Source organism: Ranitomeya imitator, chromosome 10, assembly GCF_032444005.1.
Source record: "Ranitomeya imitator isolate aRanImi1 chromosome 10, aRanImi1.pri, whole genome shotgun sequence".
NCBI classification, from domain to species: domain Eukaryota; kingdom Metazoa; phylum Chordata; class Amphibia; order Anura; family Dendrobatidae; genus Ranitomeya; species Ranitomeya imitator.
In genome coordinates, this window is record NC_091291.1 from 119,025,680 (window position 1) to 119,043,661 (window position 17,982).

Below are 17,982 nucleotides of genomic sequence, written 5' to 3' on the forward strand. Positions count from 1 at the left end.
CGTCCCTGGGAGCGCAGACGCCTCGTCCCTGGGAGCGCAGACGCCTCGTCCCTGGGAGCGCAGACGCCTCGTCCCTGGGAGCGCGGACGCCTCGTCCCTGGGAGCGCAGACGCCTCGTCCCTGGGAGCGCAGACGCCTCGTCCCTGGGAGCGCAGACGCCTCGTCCCTGGGAGCGTGGACGCCTCGTCCCTGGGAGCGTGGACGCTTAGTCTTAGTCCCTGGGAGCGCGGACTCTTAGTCTTAGTCCCTGGGAGCGCGAACGCTTAGTCCCTGGGAGCGCGGACGCCTCGTCCCTGGGAGCACGGACGCTTAGTCCCTGGGAGAGCGGACGCTTAGTCCATGGGAGCGCGGATGCCTCATCCCTGGGAGCACGGACGCCTCGTCCCTGGGTGCGCGGACGCCTCGTCCCTGGGTGCGCGGACGCCTCGTTCCTGGGTGCGCGGACGCCTCGTCCCTGGGAGCGCGGACACCTCGTCCCTGGGTGCGCGGACGCCTCGTCCCTGGGTGCGCGGACGCCTCGTCCCTGGGAGTGAGGACGCCTTGTCCCTGGAAGCACGGACCCCTCGTCCATAGTAGCAGGCAAACCATATAGCCCATTTGCCAAATGCCTCATTGATTTTTATGGAGAAGGACGTTAGGTGACCACGTCTATGTTTTCGGGCTGAGGGACCATGCCAGCAGTTGCACTATAAAAGTCTATCAAGGGCTAAAATATAACCTTTTAGCTAAATGTAGCTTAGGGATAAGCGGTGAAGCGTTCATGTATATGTGACAGGGTCACCACAAAACCAAACCCACTCATTACATTCTGGTACATTTCATTCCAGCTGTCTCAGGAAATGGCGAGACTAGAGAACAATATCTATGATTAAAATGTGGGCAAGGGAGAGGAAATAAAAATAGCAAGCTGAAAACCACCAAACCATTCCTGTAGTCTGACATTGACTACCATGGATTCTTCAGCAGTGCTGTTTCTGATGCTTACCCGCACCCTGACAATATTCTCATGCTGGGCTTTTAATATGGTATTGATCTCCCGGAGGGAAGTTATAGGGAATCCTTCCTTCTCTTTTTCCATTTTTAATCTTTTAAGGGCAACAATTTCATCTAGACAATAGAAAAAAAAAAGAAAACAAAAAGGAAAAAAAAAAAAAAGGACTTTTAGCATCTGTGTAAAATGTCCGTGTCAGAAAACTGAGATTTCATATCTTGTCCACCGGGAGCACTGTTCGAAAAACATTCAGTATCTTTAGGTCAGAAAGGCGGCGTATCCGATCATTGTAAGGGGTGGCGTACGTACTGGTTCTGTTTTCGGGCACTTCACTGGGGAACACAAAAAACATGGCTACTGACATGAAGATAGCCCAAAATGTCATCTTCCCCTCTGCTGGCTACACCAAAAACAGGTCAAGAACCCACAGCCTGGATAGTAAGACTTACCCAGACTCTTAAGGTACCTTCACACATAACGATATCGTTAATGATATCGTTGCTTTATGTGACGTTGCAACGATATCGTTAAGGAAATCGTTATGTGTGACAGCGACCAACGATCAGGCCCCTGCTGGGAGATCGTTGGTCGCTGAGGAAAGTCCAGAACTTTGTTTCGTCGCTGGACTTCCTGCAGACATCGCTGGATCGGCGTGTGTGACACCGATCCAGCGATGTCTTCACTGGTAACCAGGGTAAACATCGGGTTACTAAGCGCAGGGCCGCGCTTAGTAACCCGATGTTTACCCTGGTTACCAGCGTAAAAGTAAAAAAAACAAACACTACATACTTACCTACCGGCGCTCTGCTTCTCTGCACTCCTCCTTCACTGGCTGTGAGCGTCGGTCAGCCGGAAAGCAGAGCGGTGATGTCACCGCTCTGCTTTCCAGCCGCTGTGCTCACAGCCAGTGCAGGAGGAGTGCAGAGAAGCAGAGCGCCGGGGACAGACAGCGGTAGGTAAGTATGTAGTGTTTGTTTTTTTTACTTTTACGCTGGTAACCAGTTAAACATCGGGTTACTAAGCGTGGCCCTGCGCTTAGTAACCCGATGTTTACCCTGGTTACCGGGGACTTCGGGATCGTTGGTCGCTGGAGAGCTGTCTGTGTGACAGCTCTCCAGCGACCAAACAGCGACGCTGCAGCGATCGACATCGTTGTCGGTATCGCTGCAGCGTCGCTGAGTGTGAAGGTACCTTAAGTGCCCATCAGTCAGATCCTTTAGAGATCTAGCACCTGCAAATAGCAAGGGGGTAAACTTAGATAACCAAGACCAACGTGGCTACCTTGGGGAAAGAAGCCCCAAAGGCTAGAGAATAAAGGCTAGAGCATATCCAAGTGCTGAGGTCCATGAAAGCGTTTGTCCAGGTTCTTTCACTCCCTGGTCAGAATTTTGTCCAGCTCAGAGTTGTTACAGAAGTTCTTCATGGTGCGTTTGGCTTTCTTAAGGGAGTCGCCTTCTGCCAGAGAGAAGATGTAGGTTTCCTTTACCTGCAAGCAGTCACTGACCAGCTGCATTAGACGGTCAGCCATGTCTCTTAATTTGGAGGACTGGTCAGTAATTAACCCCTTCATGACCTTGGGATTTTTCGTTTTTCCGTGTTCGTTTTTCACTCCCCTCCTTCCCAGAGCCATAACTTTTTTATTTTTTTCGTCAATTTGGCCATGTGAGGGCTTATTTTTTGCGGGACGAGTTGTACTTTTGAACGACATCATTGGTTTTAGCATGTCATGTACTAGAAAACGGGAAAAAAATTCCAAGTGCGGTGAAATTGCAAAAAAAGTGCAATCTCACACTTGTTTTTTGTTTGGCTTTTTTGCTAGGTTCACTAAATGCTAAAACTGACCTGCCATTATGATTCTCCAGGTCAGTACGAGTTCATAGACACCTAACATGACTAGGTTATTATTTATCTAAGTGGTGAAAAAAAATTCCAAACTTTGCTAAAAAAAAAAAAAAAAAAATTGCGCCATTTTCCGATACCCGTAGCGTCTCCATTTTTCATGATCTGGGGTCGGGTGAGGGCTTATTTTTTGCGTGCCGAGATGACGTTTTTAATGATAGCATTTTGGTGCAGATACGTTCTTTTGATCGCCCATTATTGCATTTTAATGCAATGTCGCGGCGACCTAAAAAACGTAATTCTGGCGTTTCTAATTTTTTTCTCGCTACGCTGTTTAGCGATCAGGTTAATGCTTTTTTTTAATTGATAGATCGGGCGATTCTGAGAGTGGCGATACCAAATATGTGTAGATTTGATTTTTTTATTGATTTATTTTGATTGGGGCAAAAGGGGGTGATTTAAACTTTTATATTTTTTTTATTTTTTTTCACATTTTTTTAACTTTTTTTTTTTACTTTTGCCATGCTTCAATAGCCTCTATGGGAGGCTAGAAGCAGGCACAACTCGATCGCCTCTGCTACATAGCAGCGATCTGCTGATCGCTGCTATGTAGCAGAAATGGAGGTGTGCTGTGAGCGCCGACCACAGGGTGGCGCTCACAGCTACCGGCGAACAGTAACCATTGAGGTCTCTAGGACCTCTATGGTTACCATCCTGATGCATCGCCGACCCCCGATCATGTGACGGGGGTCGGCGATGACGTCATTTCCGGCCGCCCGGCAGGAAGCGGTAGTTAATTGCTGCTGTCTGCGTTTGACAGCGGCATTTAACTAGTTAATAGGTGCGGGCAAATCGCGATTCTGCCCGCGCCTATTACGGGCACATGTCAGCTGTTCAAAACAGCTGACATGTCCCGGCTTTGATGCGGGCTCACCGCCGGAGCCCTGCATCAAAGCGGGGCTTCTGACCTCGGACGTACTATCCCATCCGAGGTCAGAAAGGGGTTAAAGGCAAGCACCGACCGCCTTAGAGGAGAAGAGACCTGTGACATAGTCCATAGTGTTCTGGCCTGAAGAGAGAAAAAAAAACTAGGTGCAACCAGATCTGGTATCCCAGATTTCTGTCTGCCTCTGACATGACACTAATGTGGATTGTGACAGCTCGGAGCCTACAGAGAAGGAGAAGACTTCTGTGGTGCCGGCAGCCAACAGCTATGGTTCCCATGTCCCGTAAGTTAGAGACCGAGAAAAACACAGATGAGAGCACAGTGTCCTCCCAGTGAATGAATACGGATACGCTGCCTTCCCGATCTAAATACTTACAAGCCGTTGCCTACACTAACAGAACAGTGCCCCCACTGGAGAAGAGATTAAATCACACTTTTAGGACACGATTACATACATGTGCCAACACAATGAGGCCGATTAACTAAGCTAAACTGTCTTACCAGGGGTGCCCAAACTTTTACATGCCACTCTGTTTATCCATAGAACTGATATAAGGGAGCGTCCTATGATGTCATAAAACTTGGTCAAAGTAAAGCAACTAAAAGTTGGGGTAAACTCTGACAAGACAGCCATACGGATGAGCCACTTTGACAAATACATATCACACTGTTTAGACCAACGTTTCCACTGTCGGAGTGTTCTTCCCATGAGGGTATTTTTAGTCCGTGTGCTCCTGTGTGCACACAGACCAACTTTATACCACGAGTTAGCGCACATTGCCAAATTCCACATGAAACTTAGGTCCACGTGTAAAAGAAAAATAGCAGAATGAACTCGTCTGTTCCGATTTATGGACAAGACTAATAGCAGCATGCTGCAACTCTAAAACCACAAAAAAAAAAGCTTTACTGACCTGTCTTTTTGTCCTTCGCCCTGTACACAACTCCATAGGTCCCTTCCTCGATTCTATTCAGACACTGAAACTCCTCCACACTGCGGCAGCCCTGGAAAAAAAGCGGAAAAATGGGTTAAATGATTATTTCAGACCAAGAACGCTGTGTTATTAATGCACGTGTGACCTTCATATTACCTGTAGAGCCGGAAGATATTTAGGCAATTCTTGCTTCAACTCGAGAGGTGTCATGACGGGAGAATTGGGGACAAATTCACCTTCTGTCTGAACATTTAAAAGCGGGCTCGCAATCCTAATTTCTTCTTCATCATCCTCCTCCTCCTCCTCTTCTTCCTCCTCACTCTCATGATCAAATCTGGACTCTGTAACTACAAAATAAGGAAAGGTTCTGATACCGAGAAAGCTGCAGATAATTCCCTGAACATTTGGTTCATATTCTTAAAGGGGGTCTCTGGTTTTACCGTTCAAACGCTTGCAAATAAATGCAGCGTTGATTATCCACTACCAAACCCACCAGCGTTTCACTGATGCTCCCTGACGGTCCTCGGTCACATGGCCGTGGCAACAATGTCATGGCTACAGCATGATGGTTGAGCACGGTGATTAGCTGCAGCGGTCACGTGAAGAAAGGATGTCTCTGCTGCAGCCATGTCAGCAAGGTCAGGGGCAGAGCAGCAGAGGGAACGACATGGCTAAAAACAATGCTGGATTTGTTATTTATTTTCAAACAGTTCAAGCCATTCAGCAAATGAACCGTAAAACCAGAAAACCCATTGATTATCAATTTTGATGACCAATAGAGGACAGATGATGTTCTCCAGGTTAATGTAGCTCAGGCAAGTGAAATTTGTTTAGTGAGAAGAGCTCCTTAAAGGATATCAAATCGTGAGGGTCTGACACCCGGAGACACCCCCACTGCCAGCGACATGCTGTAAACACTGAACAGGAACCATTTGGGCAGCCAAACCCTTGGTTGCCCAATGTGCCCACTACTGGAGATATACAGGGTATGCAACCACTTATTTCATTGTCCTCCAATGGGGGCGATCACATCTACTACAACAAGGAGATCAATATAGGACTCTTACCAATAGGAACGTGATTCCCATTCTCTCGATCCTCTTCCTCACTCATCTCTTCATCGCTCACTTCTTCTGCAAAATAATCACTAGTTATGTATATGATGAATGTACGGTAATTTCTTTAGCAAAAAGATTTCCAGGGAAAGATCTGATGGTGAACGCAGAAAACGATTAGTCAATGTACTTTACTTTGATGAGATCAGATTCACACGTCCGACATTCACAATCTGAGTTCACATCGTGATGTCTGGACCGACCAACCTTAGGTGAGTATGAGCCTGTAGAGCTTGAGGCCAGTCCAGAAATCATGGTGTGAACTCTGATCGTAAATGTCGGACGTGACTGATTATAATTAGTGAGGAGCGAACGTGCTGGGATAAGGTGTCATCTGAGCATGCTCGAGTTCTAACCGAGTGTCTTCGTCGTGCTCGAAAAATATGTTTAAGTCCCCGCGGCTGCGTGTCTCGTGGCTGTTCGACAGCAGCAACACATGAAGGGATTGTTCGCTTGCTGGGGGCAGCCGGGAACAGCAAATTCGCTCATCACTAATTATAAACTATATTAATCCCAAATCGTTACCCCCATTTTTTTTTTTTAATATTCCTCTTCTTCTACCCCCACAACAAATTTTATTCTCCTATATTCTAGAAATGACAGGTACATGGAAACATGACAATGGTTCTCTCTGGAATGTTGGGATTCGGGTTAAGGGAGGGCTCGGGAAGTGACGGTGTGATGTTTTGTCTGCGTTTTCTAATATCGAATATGGAATTATTATGTCATACATGATCATTGAAAATGGAAACTTTGTGTTTGGAGTTATCAATAAAAATGATGTGAATAAATAAAAAAGAAAATCCAGCCTGAGAATTATATTTCAAAACAGACAATTTGCTCCCTGGTACATACTTGGAAAAAATTTGGGGCCGTATGTAGCCGTGTAATTCATGGGTGTAGAGCGATTACAGTGACAATATTACTACCTGCAGTCTGTTCTGATGCAGCCTCTGAGTTGCTTTCAGTCTCTTCCTCTTCATCATCTTCCTCCTCATCATCATCCTCTTCTTCTTCAGGCTCTTCTGACTCCTCAGAGCTGGTCTCCTCTTCCGTCCCAGATCCAGAAGCTGCTGAAATCATATTACAAAAAAATGTTCAAGGCTTAAAAATAGCAAATATTAGCTCCTGGAAAATAAAATAAAATGTAAGTCTCTCTCTTAATTTTGCGCATAAACCTCTGGAACTTTAAAAGGGAGACTTAAGTAGTCTCTTTGCTATCTCACGATTGTGACAGATCTGCGATTTTCCGCTGGTAAATACTACTGTGAGGAAGCGAGTGGAGTGTGCAGCATGTAAACACATGTGAGATCTGTGCTGTTACATTGCCTCTCATATACGTTTATCCATCATGAATATCCATAGTATAGATTCCTGTGTATTGTGGTGCAGACACAGGAGTAGTGGTAAAGCCTTCTCCTCTGTAGGATGTCGGATTGTGAATCTTTACAGCAAGTAGTAAGAGACGCATAATTCATTTACTACCTTTTCAGCACACTAAGTCTTTGGAAGCTGTAATGCTTTCCTTCTGCAGACTAATCATTTAGAAGCAGCTATGTCCTCTCCCTCTAGGCCAAAAAATACACTGATATTATTACATGCCAGACAAATAATAATATTCTGAATGTAGTGAAATTCAGGCTCCTGGTTAGAGGAAAGCTGCGTTCCTGTAATATTGAGGGAAATTATCTAATTTACCAACATAGGTGAGAAAAGTTTTAAAATTTCAAATTCTATCACTTTTGTTCCCTCTTACAGGAACTGATAGATCAACTTTAATACATATAAGTGGAGGGTATCAGATAAATACATAAGGGCTGATTCATTAGGAGTGGAGTAGCGCTCACCAGTCTTAACGAAGGGCTCGCTGGAGTACAATGTGCCGATTTAATTAAGAAGCGCATTTTCTAGGTGGGGTGCGTCTCGTCAGTTTGGCAAATTTTTCAAAGCGCTTACGCCAGTTTTCTGGCCATCCCACTTGTCAGTAGGTTGTGTCCCAAGTATGTCTCAATCTGCCAGGAATGGTTGGATAGTGATAACAGTATGTAGGGACACAGCCCAATAACAGACCAACTTCTTAGCTTATGAATCACTAACAATTTGTACAAGAATTACTCTCCATTACCTGTCGAGGAGGCGGCAGAGCTCGTTTTCCGTTCACCATCGCTGATATCCTGCAGGTCAGACAGCAGATCCCGCACGTCCGGTCTGTCTTCTTTCACTGAAAAAAAAGCATAGCTAGTGGTTGTTATACGACATCGATCTAGAGCAGTGTTACTCTGCAGCGTCTGTTCTCAGTAGTACATAAAGATGGGTACGACCAACGATCAGGAATTGCTGCGGGTTCTGATGCTGTGTATTTATGCAGCGTCAAACCCGCAGTTGCCAGATGTTACAGCATCCCATAAATCCCATGTCCACTATGTGTGTATAGTTGCCTGCAGATCACCCACGGACACTGACATGTGGCGCGTCTTTCAAGACCGCAGCATATCAAATTCTTTTGAAGAGATACTAGTCTCCGCAACAGAAATTTAATCAATACAATGTATTGGATGCGGTAAATCCACACAGTTCAGTGATTTACCAACGATCAATAGAAGGCAGCGTTTTGGACGCAGTGAACATACACTACATCGAAAGCGCTGCTACTTCCGGATTGTGGGCACGTACCCTAATGGACAACGGGAGCAGGAGAGGACTCAATATTACATCTATAAGATTAGTACGGCTCACCGTGTTTCCGCAAGTCTCCTCCCTCGACTCTTTCCCGTTGTTGGCGTATGGGACTGCGGCTGTGGTAATTGGCTTTATTTTTGTCGCCATGCTCCTCTCTGGCAGTCCTGTGATGAGCGGATACTACGGAGGAGAAAAACGAAATTAGGGCAATAAACGGAAATCTTTTTGTACGTGTCGGGTACGGCCTAATATATCCTACAAAGATGAGGCTCTTTCTAAAATACTTTGCGTTTCCCTCCCTCTCCTTTCTTCTGCTTACTGTCAGAAATTGGAAACTTTCTTAGCCAAATAATCTGTCCTGATTGTATACACAAGAATGCTTGCGGTCAGTGACTAGACATAGATGGTGACGGCACTGAACAATACAAAGTACAGAAGCTGTGGAGTTTGGGGGAGCCCAGGCTGAGCCATGGACGAGTGCTCCATGTCTTACACGCGGCGCTTATCTGATGCAAAATGTCTACTACCCGGGGTCATGTTGCAGAAGTGGCGCAAACAAAGAGGAGAATATCCCACCATAACATGACGTGCTGAGAAAATAAAAATTGCAGCCCCGAACATTTGCCGCTGTGGATGGATGAGATTTTGTGACATTCGGCAGGGTGTGCATGGATTTCTGCAAGCCCTAGTCAGGTTTATGAGGCAATCACAGATATTTCTACAAATCCACAGCTTGTGCACATTATCCAAACAAGTCTGCGGCATCCGGACACCTTTATGGATGTTTAAGGGTTGCACACGCAGACTTTACCAGAAGCACCGGACAATGGAAGTGTTAGGAGGAAAAATATATAAAAAGCTGTATAGAAAACAACAAAGAAATTAAAGACAATAACTGCAGTGGAGAAATCAATGCTCCAAAAGAGGGACTAGAAATAGAAACTACAAGCGGCGGCAAAGTCAAAGTTTAATGCTTGACCGCACGCTGCAGGCTCTTCTTACATGGGAGAGCTTTTTCTTGCAAAAGTCTCCAGAGCTGTAAATGAAAAAAAGTGCAAGCAATAAAAAGAGAAGCGGTGACAAGCGAAAAGCAAGGCAAGAAAAGAAGCCGTGGCACTGACAAAGCTGTTCTCCTGCAAAGTCGTGTGCCGGTTTAACCATTTATTGAAAAGCCACAAGTCCCTGAGATCTACGCTCGTAGTGCTATCCGTAAGCCAAATGATTTCCGCCAGGCTAGAGAATGATGTGCGTTCTCCAGGAAATAGTAACACACCCATCATAGAGTAATACTAATGACGGTAAAGCTCAATGATTGGATAAAACATTGCTGCAGTGTAAAGCTAATGGATTAGGTGGTCATATAATGCGTCCGCAGAAGCCAAGTCCACGCATGGGACCAGAGGTATGGGACAGAAGAACCGTTTCAATAGTAAGCATATAACTGTGTTGTTATTTCTTTTGGCCATTCCTAAAAGTTCATCGCAAAAAGCCAAGTGTCAGAAAAAAAACCCTTCCGTGCCGTGTCGCATCAGTGACCATTTTATTTGACTGTGTACAGCAGGGCACAGAGGAACTGAAGTTGACATAATATCTGTGGCTGACTCCACAATACCTAGTTGGCTCCATCAGTGATTCTGTCATATCAGACAGCAAAAAGGGCACAGCGATGGGCACGGTGAGGGACCCCCGAAAGTTATAGGCCTTGTTGACATTATTCATAACAAAGAGCTCACATTATTCTGCCCTTTGACCAGAGAGATGTCAGAAGAGTCACTATTTTGATCTCTCTAGCTGCCAAACGAGAAATTATGAAACATTAGTTGGAGCCAGCTTGTCCAGCTGAGAAAGGGTTACGGGGATACAATGCAGTACAGAACTGCCACAAAAGTTAATGTCATACAAATGGTTTTAAAAAGCCAAAACTTACTTTGAGTGCTAAACTCTACAAGTATTCTTGACTCTGCACTGTACTGCATTCTCTCAGTCTCCTGCAAGAGCCCTGGCTTCCTGCGTTCAGAAAGCGCAGATCCTGCGAGCCCTAGAAGGCATGTTGTATAGGTTGGCAAGTGCATGACTAGCAATTACGAGTATTAACACTACCAATTGATTGCTACCAGTTCACTTTAGGAAGAGACACAATACACAATGCTATTGAAATCAATGAGCTGCCAATGTAGTCCCAGTAGTTGAAGTAATAAAAATGCCTTAAAATATTCTCTCTCTCTCATTATTCTGGCATTTGGCAAATATTAATAATTATGGTAATCCTAACTGACCTAAAACGGGAAAAGTTTATTCTGATTTCATGTCAGATACTGAGAAAAACATGCAGATGTGTCGTTTTATATAGTGTATGTAAACTTTCAACTGTATAAGAGGCCATTCACATTGTGTTCTGCCCCTTCCATCAAACGCCCCATCTGAATCCTCAAAAAGTTCTGAAAAAGCCACAAAGTAAAATGAGGGAATGCTCAAATACATTGCGTTTTTTTTCCTTTTATTTTATGGAGACACTATTACAGGAAGGGGCCCTGGATGGAGAACGACTGGGTAACTAGTGGCTTTGCCGTGGGATCCGTCTCAGTACGGTTTTCCCAGAAGGATCAGCTTCATTCTTAGGCTACTTTCACACTTCCGTCGCAATGCGTCGGCCCGACGGACGTTGTGAAATAACTGCAAGAAGTGGGCAGCGGATGCTGTTTTTCAACGCATCCACTGCCCATTCTGCAGTCCGGGCAGGAGGGGGCGGAGTTTCGCGGTCAACAATGGCGGACACGTCGCACAAAAAAAGTTACATTGAACTTTTTTTGTGCGTCGCGTCCGCCAAAACACGACGGATCCGTCGCACGACGGATGCGACGTGTGGCCATCCGTCGCTAATACAAGTGTATGGGCAAAAAACACATCCTGCAAGCACATTTGCAGGATCCGTTTTTTGCCCATGACGGATTGCGACGGAGGACAAAAGACGGAAGTGTGAAAGTGGCCTTACTAACTTTATTTTGGTCAGTATTTGGAAGGTAAAATTAAGCTTGGAACCTACAGAGAGAAAGGAGACGGCAAAAAAAAATGGACTTCTGTGTTTGGGACCAACTCCTGGTTAATTGTTGCTTATTTCCCAATATATTTGTATGCCTCAGCCGTCACTAGGGGAACGTTCTCATGGGACGTTTCCGCAGCAGAATTTCATTGGGGAAATGCAGCAGAAATCAGCAGTATATATTGACAGGCTGGGGATTTTAAGTCCAGGTTGGGAACTTTCTGCTGTGGATTTTATCCACCACGTTCATAATGTTCCTACGGTAATATACAACTATGTGGTGGAAAATCCCCTGCGTATATGGCTCGCTGGAACATACCCTTAAGGAAGGCAGGAAAATGGGACAGAAAAAAAAATAAGTTGGAAGTTTTGATTCCTAAAAATAAAACAGCATTTTCAAAGAGCCCAATACCAAAGTGACAGGACCGGGTGCAGGTAGCAGTACCTTCTCTCCTGGCCTCCCGTCCTTTACGTCTCTCCTCGGCTCGCCTATGACGTTCTTTCAGTTCTTTCTGCTGTTCCCTCTGTTTCCTCTCGCGCTCACGATTACGTTCCAGTTGTTCCAGACGGTCGCTGCAAGAAAGAAAAAAAAAAAAAGTTCCACTGAAGTTAAAGGAGCTGAAATATCTGGTGTCTGGCCATAAGCTGATCACGGGGTGTCATACTACCAGGATCCCCAGCAATCAACTGCAAATTATAAGCGAACCTGACATCACAGGAGAAACAAAGCATTACACAGTTCACACTAGGATCTAAGTCAAAACTGCACAACATGTGGACCGCAGCAGTATGTAGTGCAGCCCACGGAGCTGACTGGGATGTGCCGCTCCTTCCTTCCTAAATTCAAATGTATTCGAGTCTTTCAGACGCACAGACATTTGAAAAGGGGCGGAGAAGAGCCGGGACAAGGGGCGGAGAAGAGCCGGGACAAGGGGCGGAGAAGAGCCGGGACAAGGGGCGGAGAAGAGCCGGGACAAGGGGCGGAGAAGAGCCGGGACAAGGGGCGGAGAAGATCCGGGACAAGGGGCGGAGAAGAGCCGCGACAAGGGGCGGAGAAGAGCCGCGACAAGGGGCGGAGAAGAGCCGCGACAAGGGGCGGAGAAGAGCCGCGACAAGGGGCGGAGAAGAGCCGCGACAAGGGGCGGAGAAGAGCCGCGACAAGGGGCGGAGAAGAGCCGCGACAAGGGGCGGAGAAGTGCCGGGACAAGGGGCGGTGAAGAGCCGGGACAAGGGGCGGAGAAGAGCCGGGACAAGGGGCGGAGAAGAGCCGGGACAAGGGGCGGAGAAGAGCCGGGACAAGGGGCGGAGAAGAGCCGGGACAAGGGGCGGAGAAGTGCCGGGACAAGGGGCGGAGAAGTGCCGGGACAAGGGGCGGAGAAGTGCCGGGACAAGGGGCGGAGAAGAGCCGGGACAAGGGGCGGAGAAGAGCCGGGACAAGGGGCGGAGAAGAGCCGGGACAAGGGGCGGAGAAGAACCGGGACAAGGGGCGGAGAAGAGCCGGGACAAGGGGCGGGGAAGAGCCGGGACAAGGGGCGGGGAAGAGCCGGGACAAGGGGCGGGGAAGAGCCGCGACAAGGGGCGGAGAAGAGCCGCGACAAGGGGCGGAGAAGAGCCGCGACAAGGGGCGGAGAAGAGCCGCGACAAGGGGCGGAGAAGAGCCGCGACAAGGGGCGGAGAAGAGCCGCGACAAGGGGCGGAGAAGAGCCGCGACAAGGGGCGGAGAAGAGCCGCGACAAGGGGCGGAGAAGAGCCGCGACAAGGGGCGGAGAAGAGCCGCGACAAGGGGCGGAGAAGAGCCGCGACAAGGGGCGGAGAAGAGCCGCGACAAGGGGCGGAGAAGAGCCGCGACAAGGGGCGGAGAAGAGCCGCGACAAGGGGCGGGGAAGAGCCGGGACAAGGGGCGGGGAAGAGCCGGGACAAGGGGCGGGGAAGAGCCGGGACAAGGGGCGGGGAAGAGCCGGGACAAGGGGCGGGGAAGAGCCGCGACAAGGGGCGGAGAAGAGCCGCGACAAGGGGCGGAGAAGAGCCGCGACAAGGGGCGGAGAAGAGCCGCGACAAGGGACGGAGAAGAGCCGGGACAAGGGGCGGAGAAGAGCCGGGACAAGGGGCGGAGAAGAGCCGCAACAAGGGGCGGAGAAGAGCCGGGATCAATGGGCGGAGAAGAGCCGCGACAAGGGGCGGAGAAGAGCCGGGACAAGGGGCGGAGAAGAGCCGCGACAAGGGGCGGAGAAGAGCCGCGACAAGGGGCGGAGAAGAGCCGCGACAAGGGGCGGGGAAGAGCCGGGACAAGGGGCGGGGAAGAGCCGGGACAAGGGGCGGGGAAGAGCCGGGACAAGGGGCGGAGAAGAGCCGCCACAAGGGGCGGAGAAGAGCCGGGATCAATGGGCGGAGAAGAGCCGCCACAAGGGGCGGAGAAGAGCCGGGATCAATGGGCGGAGAAGAGCCGCGACAAGGGGCGGAGAAGAGCCGCGACAAGGGGCGGGGAAGAGCCGGGACAAGGGGCGGGGAAGAGCCGGGACAAGGGACGGAGAAGAGCCGGGACAAGGGGCGGAGAAGAGCCGCCACAAGGGGCGGAGAAGAGCCGGGATCAATGGGCGGAGAAGAGCCGCCACAAGGGGCGGAGAAGAGTCGGGATCAATGGGCGGAGAAGAGCCGCGACAAGGGGCGGAGAAGAGCCGGGACAAGGGGCGGAGAAGAGCCGGGACAAGGGGCGGAGAAGAGCCGGGACAAGGGGCGGAGAAGAGCCGGGACAAGGGGCGGAGAAGAGCCGGGACAAGGGGCGGAGAAGAGCCGGGACAAGGGGCGGAGAAGAGCCGGGACAAGGCGCGGAGAAGAGCCGGGACAAGGGGCGGAGAAGAGCCGGGACAAGGGGCGGAGAAGAGCCGGGACAAGGGGCGGAGAAGAGCCGGGACAAGGGGCGGAGAAGAGCCGGGACAAGGGGCGGAGAAGAGCCGCGACAAGGGGCGGAGAAGAGCCGGGATCAATGGGCGGAGAAGAGCCGCGACAAGGGGCGGAGAAGAGCCGGGACAAGGGGCGGAGAAGAGCCGGGACAAGGGGCGGAGAAGAGCCGGGACAAGGGGCGGAGAAGAGCCGGGACAAGGGGCGGAGAAGAGCCGGGACAAGGGGCGGAGAAGAGCCGGGACAAGGGGCGGAGAAGAGCCGGGACAAGGGGCGGAGAAGAGCCGGGACAAGGGGACGGAGAAGAGCCGGGACAAGGGGCGGAGAAGAGCCGGGACAAGGGGCGGAGAAGAGCCGGGACAAGGGGCGGACATTATGAAGCAATGAGGAACATTGTGGGGCAATGAGGGCCATTGTGGAGCAATGAGGGACACTATCGAGGCCATTATAGGGACATTATGAGGCAATGGGGAACCTTATGGAGCAAAGGACACTATAGAGGGCATTATGGAACACTGTGGGACATTATGGGGAAATTAGGGGGGTTGTGAATGGGATCATAGCATAGTGTACGGTGGGGAGGACTGTATGCAGAGAGGCAGTGTGGGGGAGATATTATGGAAAGGTGCAATTTGTGGGACATTATGGAGAAGGATAGCATTGGGGATACTATGGAGAAGGGCGTTGTGGGGGGACACTATGGAGAATGGCCTTGTAAGGGGAATATTTATTTATTTATTTACATGAAACAGTGATGGGCAATTATTTATTCAAGGGCGCAGTATGGGAGAAATTTATACTTATGGGGCAGTGTAATGATACTTTTATTTAGAAGGGCACAGTGTGGGGAAGTGCTGCTGAAAACGGAGAAGAGGGAAATCTGTGGAGATGAGCTCTGGGTGTAAAATCTCAATATGGCGTCTGTACTACACAGAGACAATATGAATGGAAACCACTTGAATCAGAGAAGATGTTACCTATAAGGTACCTTGATGCAAACATTGATTTGTGATACTGCCCTGGTCTCTTCAGTACTGTGGTTCCTGTATAGTCCGCAGTCTGATGATGGCTGGTAAAAACAACTCCCAGCATCTCCTTACCATCGTTAAGGACATACTGGGACAATTATATATGGGGCTGATCTGACATTACATTTGATCGCTGTACTAAGCTTGGTGCTGTATACATGTACTGACTTTGTTCCTGGCGCTGAATGCATGTACTGACTTTGGTTCTGGCGTTACATTCATGTACTGACTTTGGATCTGGTGTTGCATTCATGTACTGACATTGGTTCTGGCTCTGCATTCATGTACTGACTTTGGATCTGGCGCTGAATGCATGTACTGACTTTGGTTCTGGCGTTACATTCATGTACTGACTTTGGATCTGGTGTTGCATTCATGTATTGACATTGGTTCTGGCTCTGCATTCATGTACTGACTTTGGATCCGGTGTTGCATTCATGTACTGACATTGGTTCTGGCTCTGCATTCATGTACTGACTTTGGTTCTGGCGCTACATACATGTACTGACATTGGTTCTGGCTCTGCATTCATGTGCCGACAGTGGTTCTGATCTTGTACACATAGTTATCCATATTGAGCTTCATGGTTATGTTAAAATTTAAAAAAAAATCCTCTAAGGCCGATTTGGCGAATTTCTGCTGCAAAAACTCAGTTTAAGCTAGTGTGTATTCATACTGCTTTGTTTTTTGGAACACAAACGCTCCAAATTCTCCTCAAATACTGAAAACGTGGTTCTCGTGATGTATTGTTTTTATGGCCCTTGGGATTGTTTCTGTGTGGTAATGCGGCTCATGGACCAAAAACTGGTGTGCAGCCCTGGTCTAAGTGGTAACATCTCTCCTTGTGGAGAGTAACATGACTGTGTAAGGAGACTTATATGCCATGCAATGCTCCACTGGGAAAGGAGAGGAAGAGGACCCAATAGCAATCCTAATAGTCCATATTGACCCTTTAATGAGCCTTACCACATGACTTAGTACAAAAACCAAACTAGAATCTCTGTTTGCAGACACGTGTTTCAGGGTGTTGCCCCTCCTCAGTGCAAAGCATGACATCTGATTTGGCTGTGTATTTAATTTCCAGGAGCATTGTATGGCCTATAAGTCTCTTTACACTGGCATGTCACTCTCCAATAGGAGAAGTCATGTGGCAAGGCTCATTAAAGGGATGATATTGATTTTTAGGACTGCTACTTATAATAGATGGCTTTATACTTCAGGTCCTCTTCCTCTGTGAAGAGGCAACTTGCACAGTTCACACTGACTTACAGTATTTGCAGTCTATGTAAAGTATGAATGAGAATGTTTCTTCATAGCTGCTTTATACTGAAGCAACGGATAAAGATTTTCTCCATAACCTCAAAATTCCCAAATAAGTTACCGAATATACTCGAGTATAAGCCGACCCGAGTATAAGCCGACCCCACTAATTTTGCCACAAAAAACTGGGAAAACTTATTGACTCGAGTATAAGCCTAGGGTGGAAAATGCAGCAGCTACTGGTAAATTTCAAAAATAAAAATAGATGCTCCATACCGTTCATTATTGCCCCATAGATGCTCCATATACAACTGTGCTATATAGAATGCTCTGCACCGTTCATTATGGCCCCATAGATGCTCCACATAAAGCTGTGCCATATATATATTGCTCTGCACCGTTGATTATGGCCCCATAGATGCTGCTTATAAAGCTGTGCCCCATAGATATTGCTCTGCACCGTTGATTATGGCCCCATAGATGCTCCTTATAAAGCTGTGCCCCATATATATTGCTCTGCACCGTTGATTATGGCCCCATAGATGCTCCTTATAAAGCTGTGCCCCATAGATATTGCTCTGCACCGTTCATTATGGCCCCATAGATGCTCCTTATAAAGCTGTGCCATATAGAATGCTCTGCACCGTTGATTATGGCCCCATAGATGCTCCTTATAAAGCTGTGCCCCATATATATTGCTCTGCACCGTTGATTATGGCCCCATAGATGCTCCTTATAAAGCTGTGCCCCATAGATATTGCTCTGCACCGTTGATTATGGCCCCATAGATGCTCCTTATAAAGCTGTGCCCCATATATATTGCTCTGCACCATTGATTATGGCCTCATAGATGCTCCTTATAAAGCTGTGCCCCGTATATATTGCTATGCACCGTTGATTATGGCCCCATAGATGCTCCTTATAAAGCTGTGCCCCGTATATATTGCTCTGCACCATTGATTATGGCCCCATAGATGCTCCTTATAAAGCTGTGCCATATAGAATGTTCTGCACCTTTGATTATGGCCCCATAGATGCTCCTTATAAAGCTGTGCCATATAGAATGCTCTGCACCGTTGATTATGGCCCCATAGATGCTCCATATATAATGCTGTGCCCCATATAGAATGCTGCTGGTGTTGCAATAAAAAAAAAAATCACATACTCACCTCTCTTGCTCAGGATGCCAGCGCTTTCAATATTTACCTGCTCCTCGTGCGGCTCCGTCTCCAGCACTGACGCTCAGCAGAG

General features: G+C 48.2%; 1 protein-coding gene across 8 annotated transcripts in view; it reads right to left on the bottom strand.

Annotated features, from left to right (window-relative positions):
* Positions 1-17,982, bottom strand: part of LOC138651646 (cyclin-dependent kinase 11B-like) — a 74,422-nt gene that overhangs the window by 16,962 nt on the left and 39,478 nt on the right. For 2 of the 8 annotated variants that reach the window (XM_069741994.1, XM_069741991.1), the window contains 9 exons: positions 11,991-12,118; positions 10,433-10,543; positions 8,563-8,685; positions 7,952-8,047; positions 6,756-6,896; positions 5,779-5,844; positions 4,868-5,058; positions 4,691-4,781; positions 986-1,107 (listed from right to left, as the gene is read on the bottom strand). In XM_069741994.1, the coding sequence (XP_069598095.1) occupies positions 986-1,107; positions 4,691-4,781; positions 4,868-5,058; positions 5,779-5,844; positions 6,756-6,896; positions 7,952-8,047; positions 8,563-8,685; positions 10,433-10,543; positions 11,991-12,118 (1,069 nt within the window). Of the gene's footprint in view, positions 1-985; positions 1,108-4,690; positions 4,782-4,867; positions 5,059-5,778; positions 5,845-6,755; positions 6,900-7,951; positions 8,048-8,562; positions 8,686-10,432; positions 10,544-11,990; positions 12,119-17,982 lie in introns of all 8 variants that reach the window. The other 6 variants (XM_069741993.1, XM_069741990.1, XM_069741996.1 and 3 more) reach the window with 4 other exon arrangements.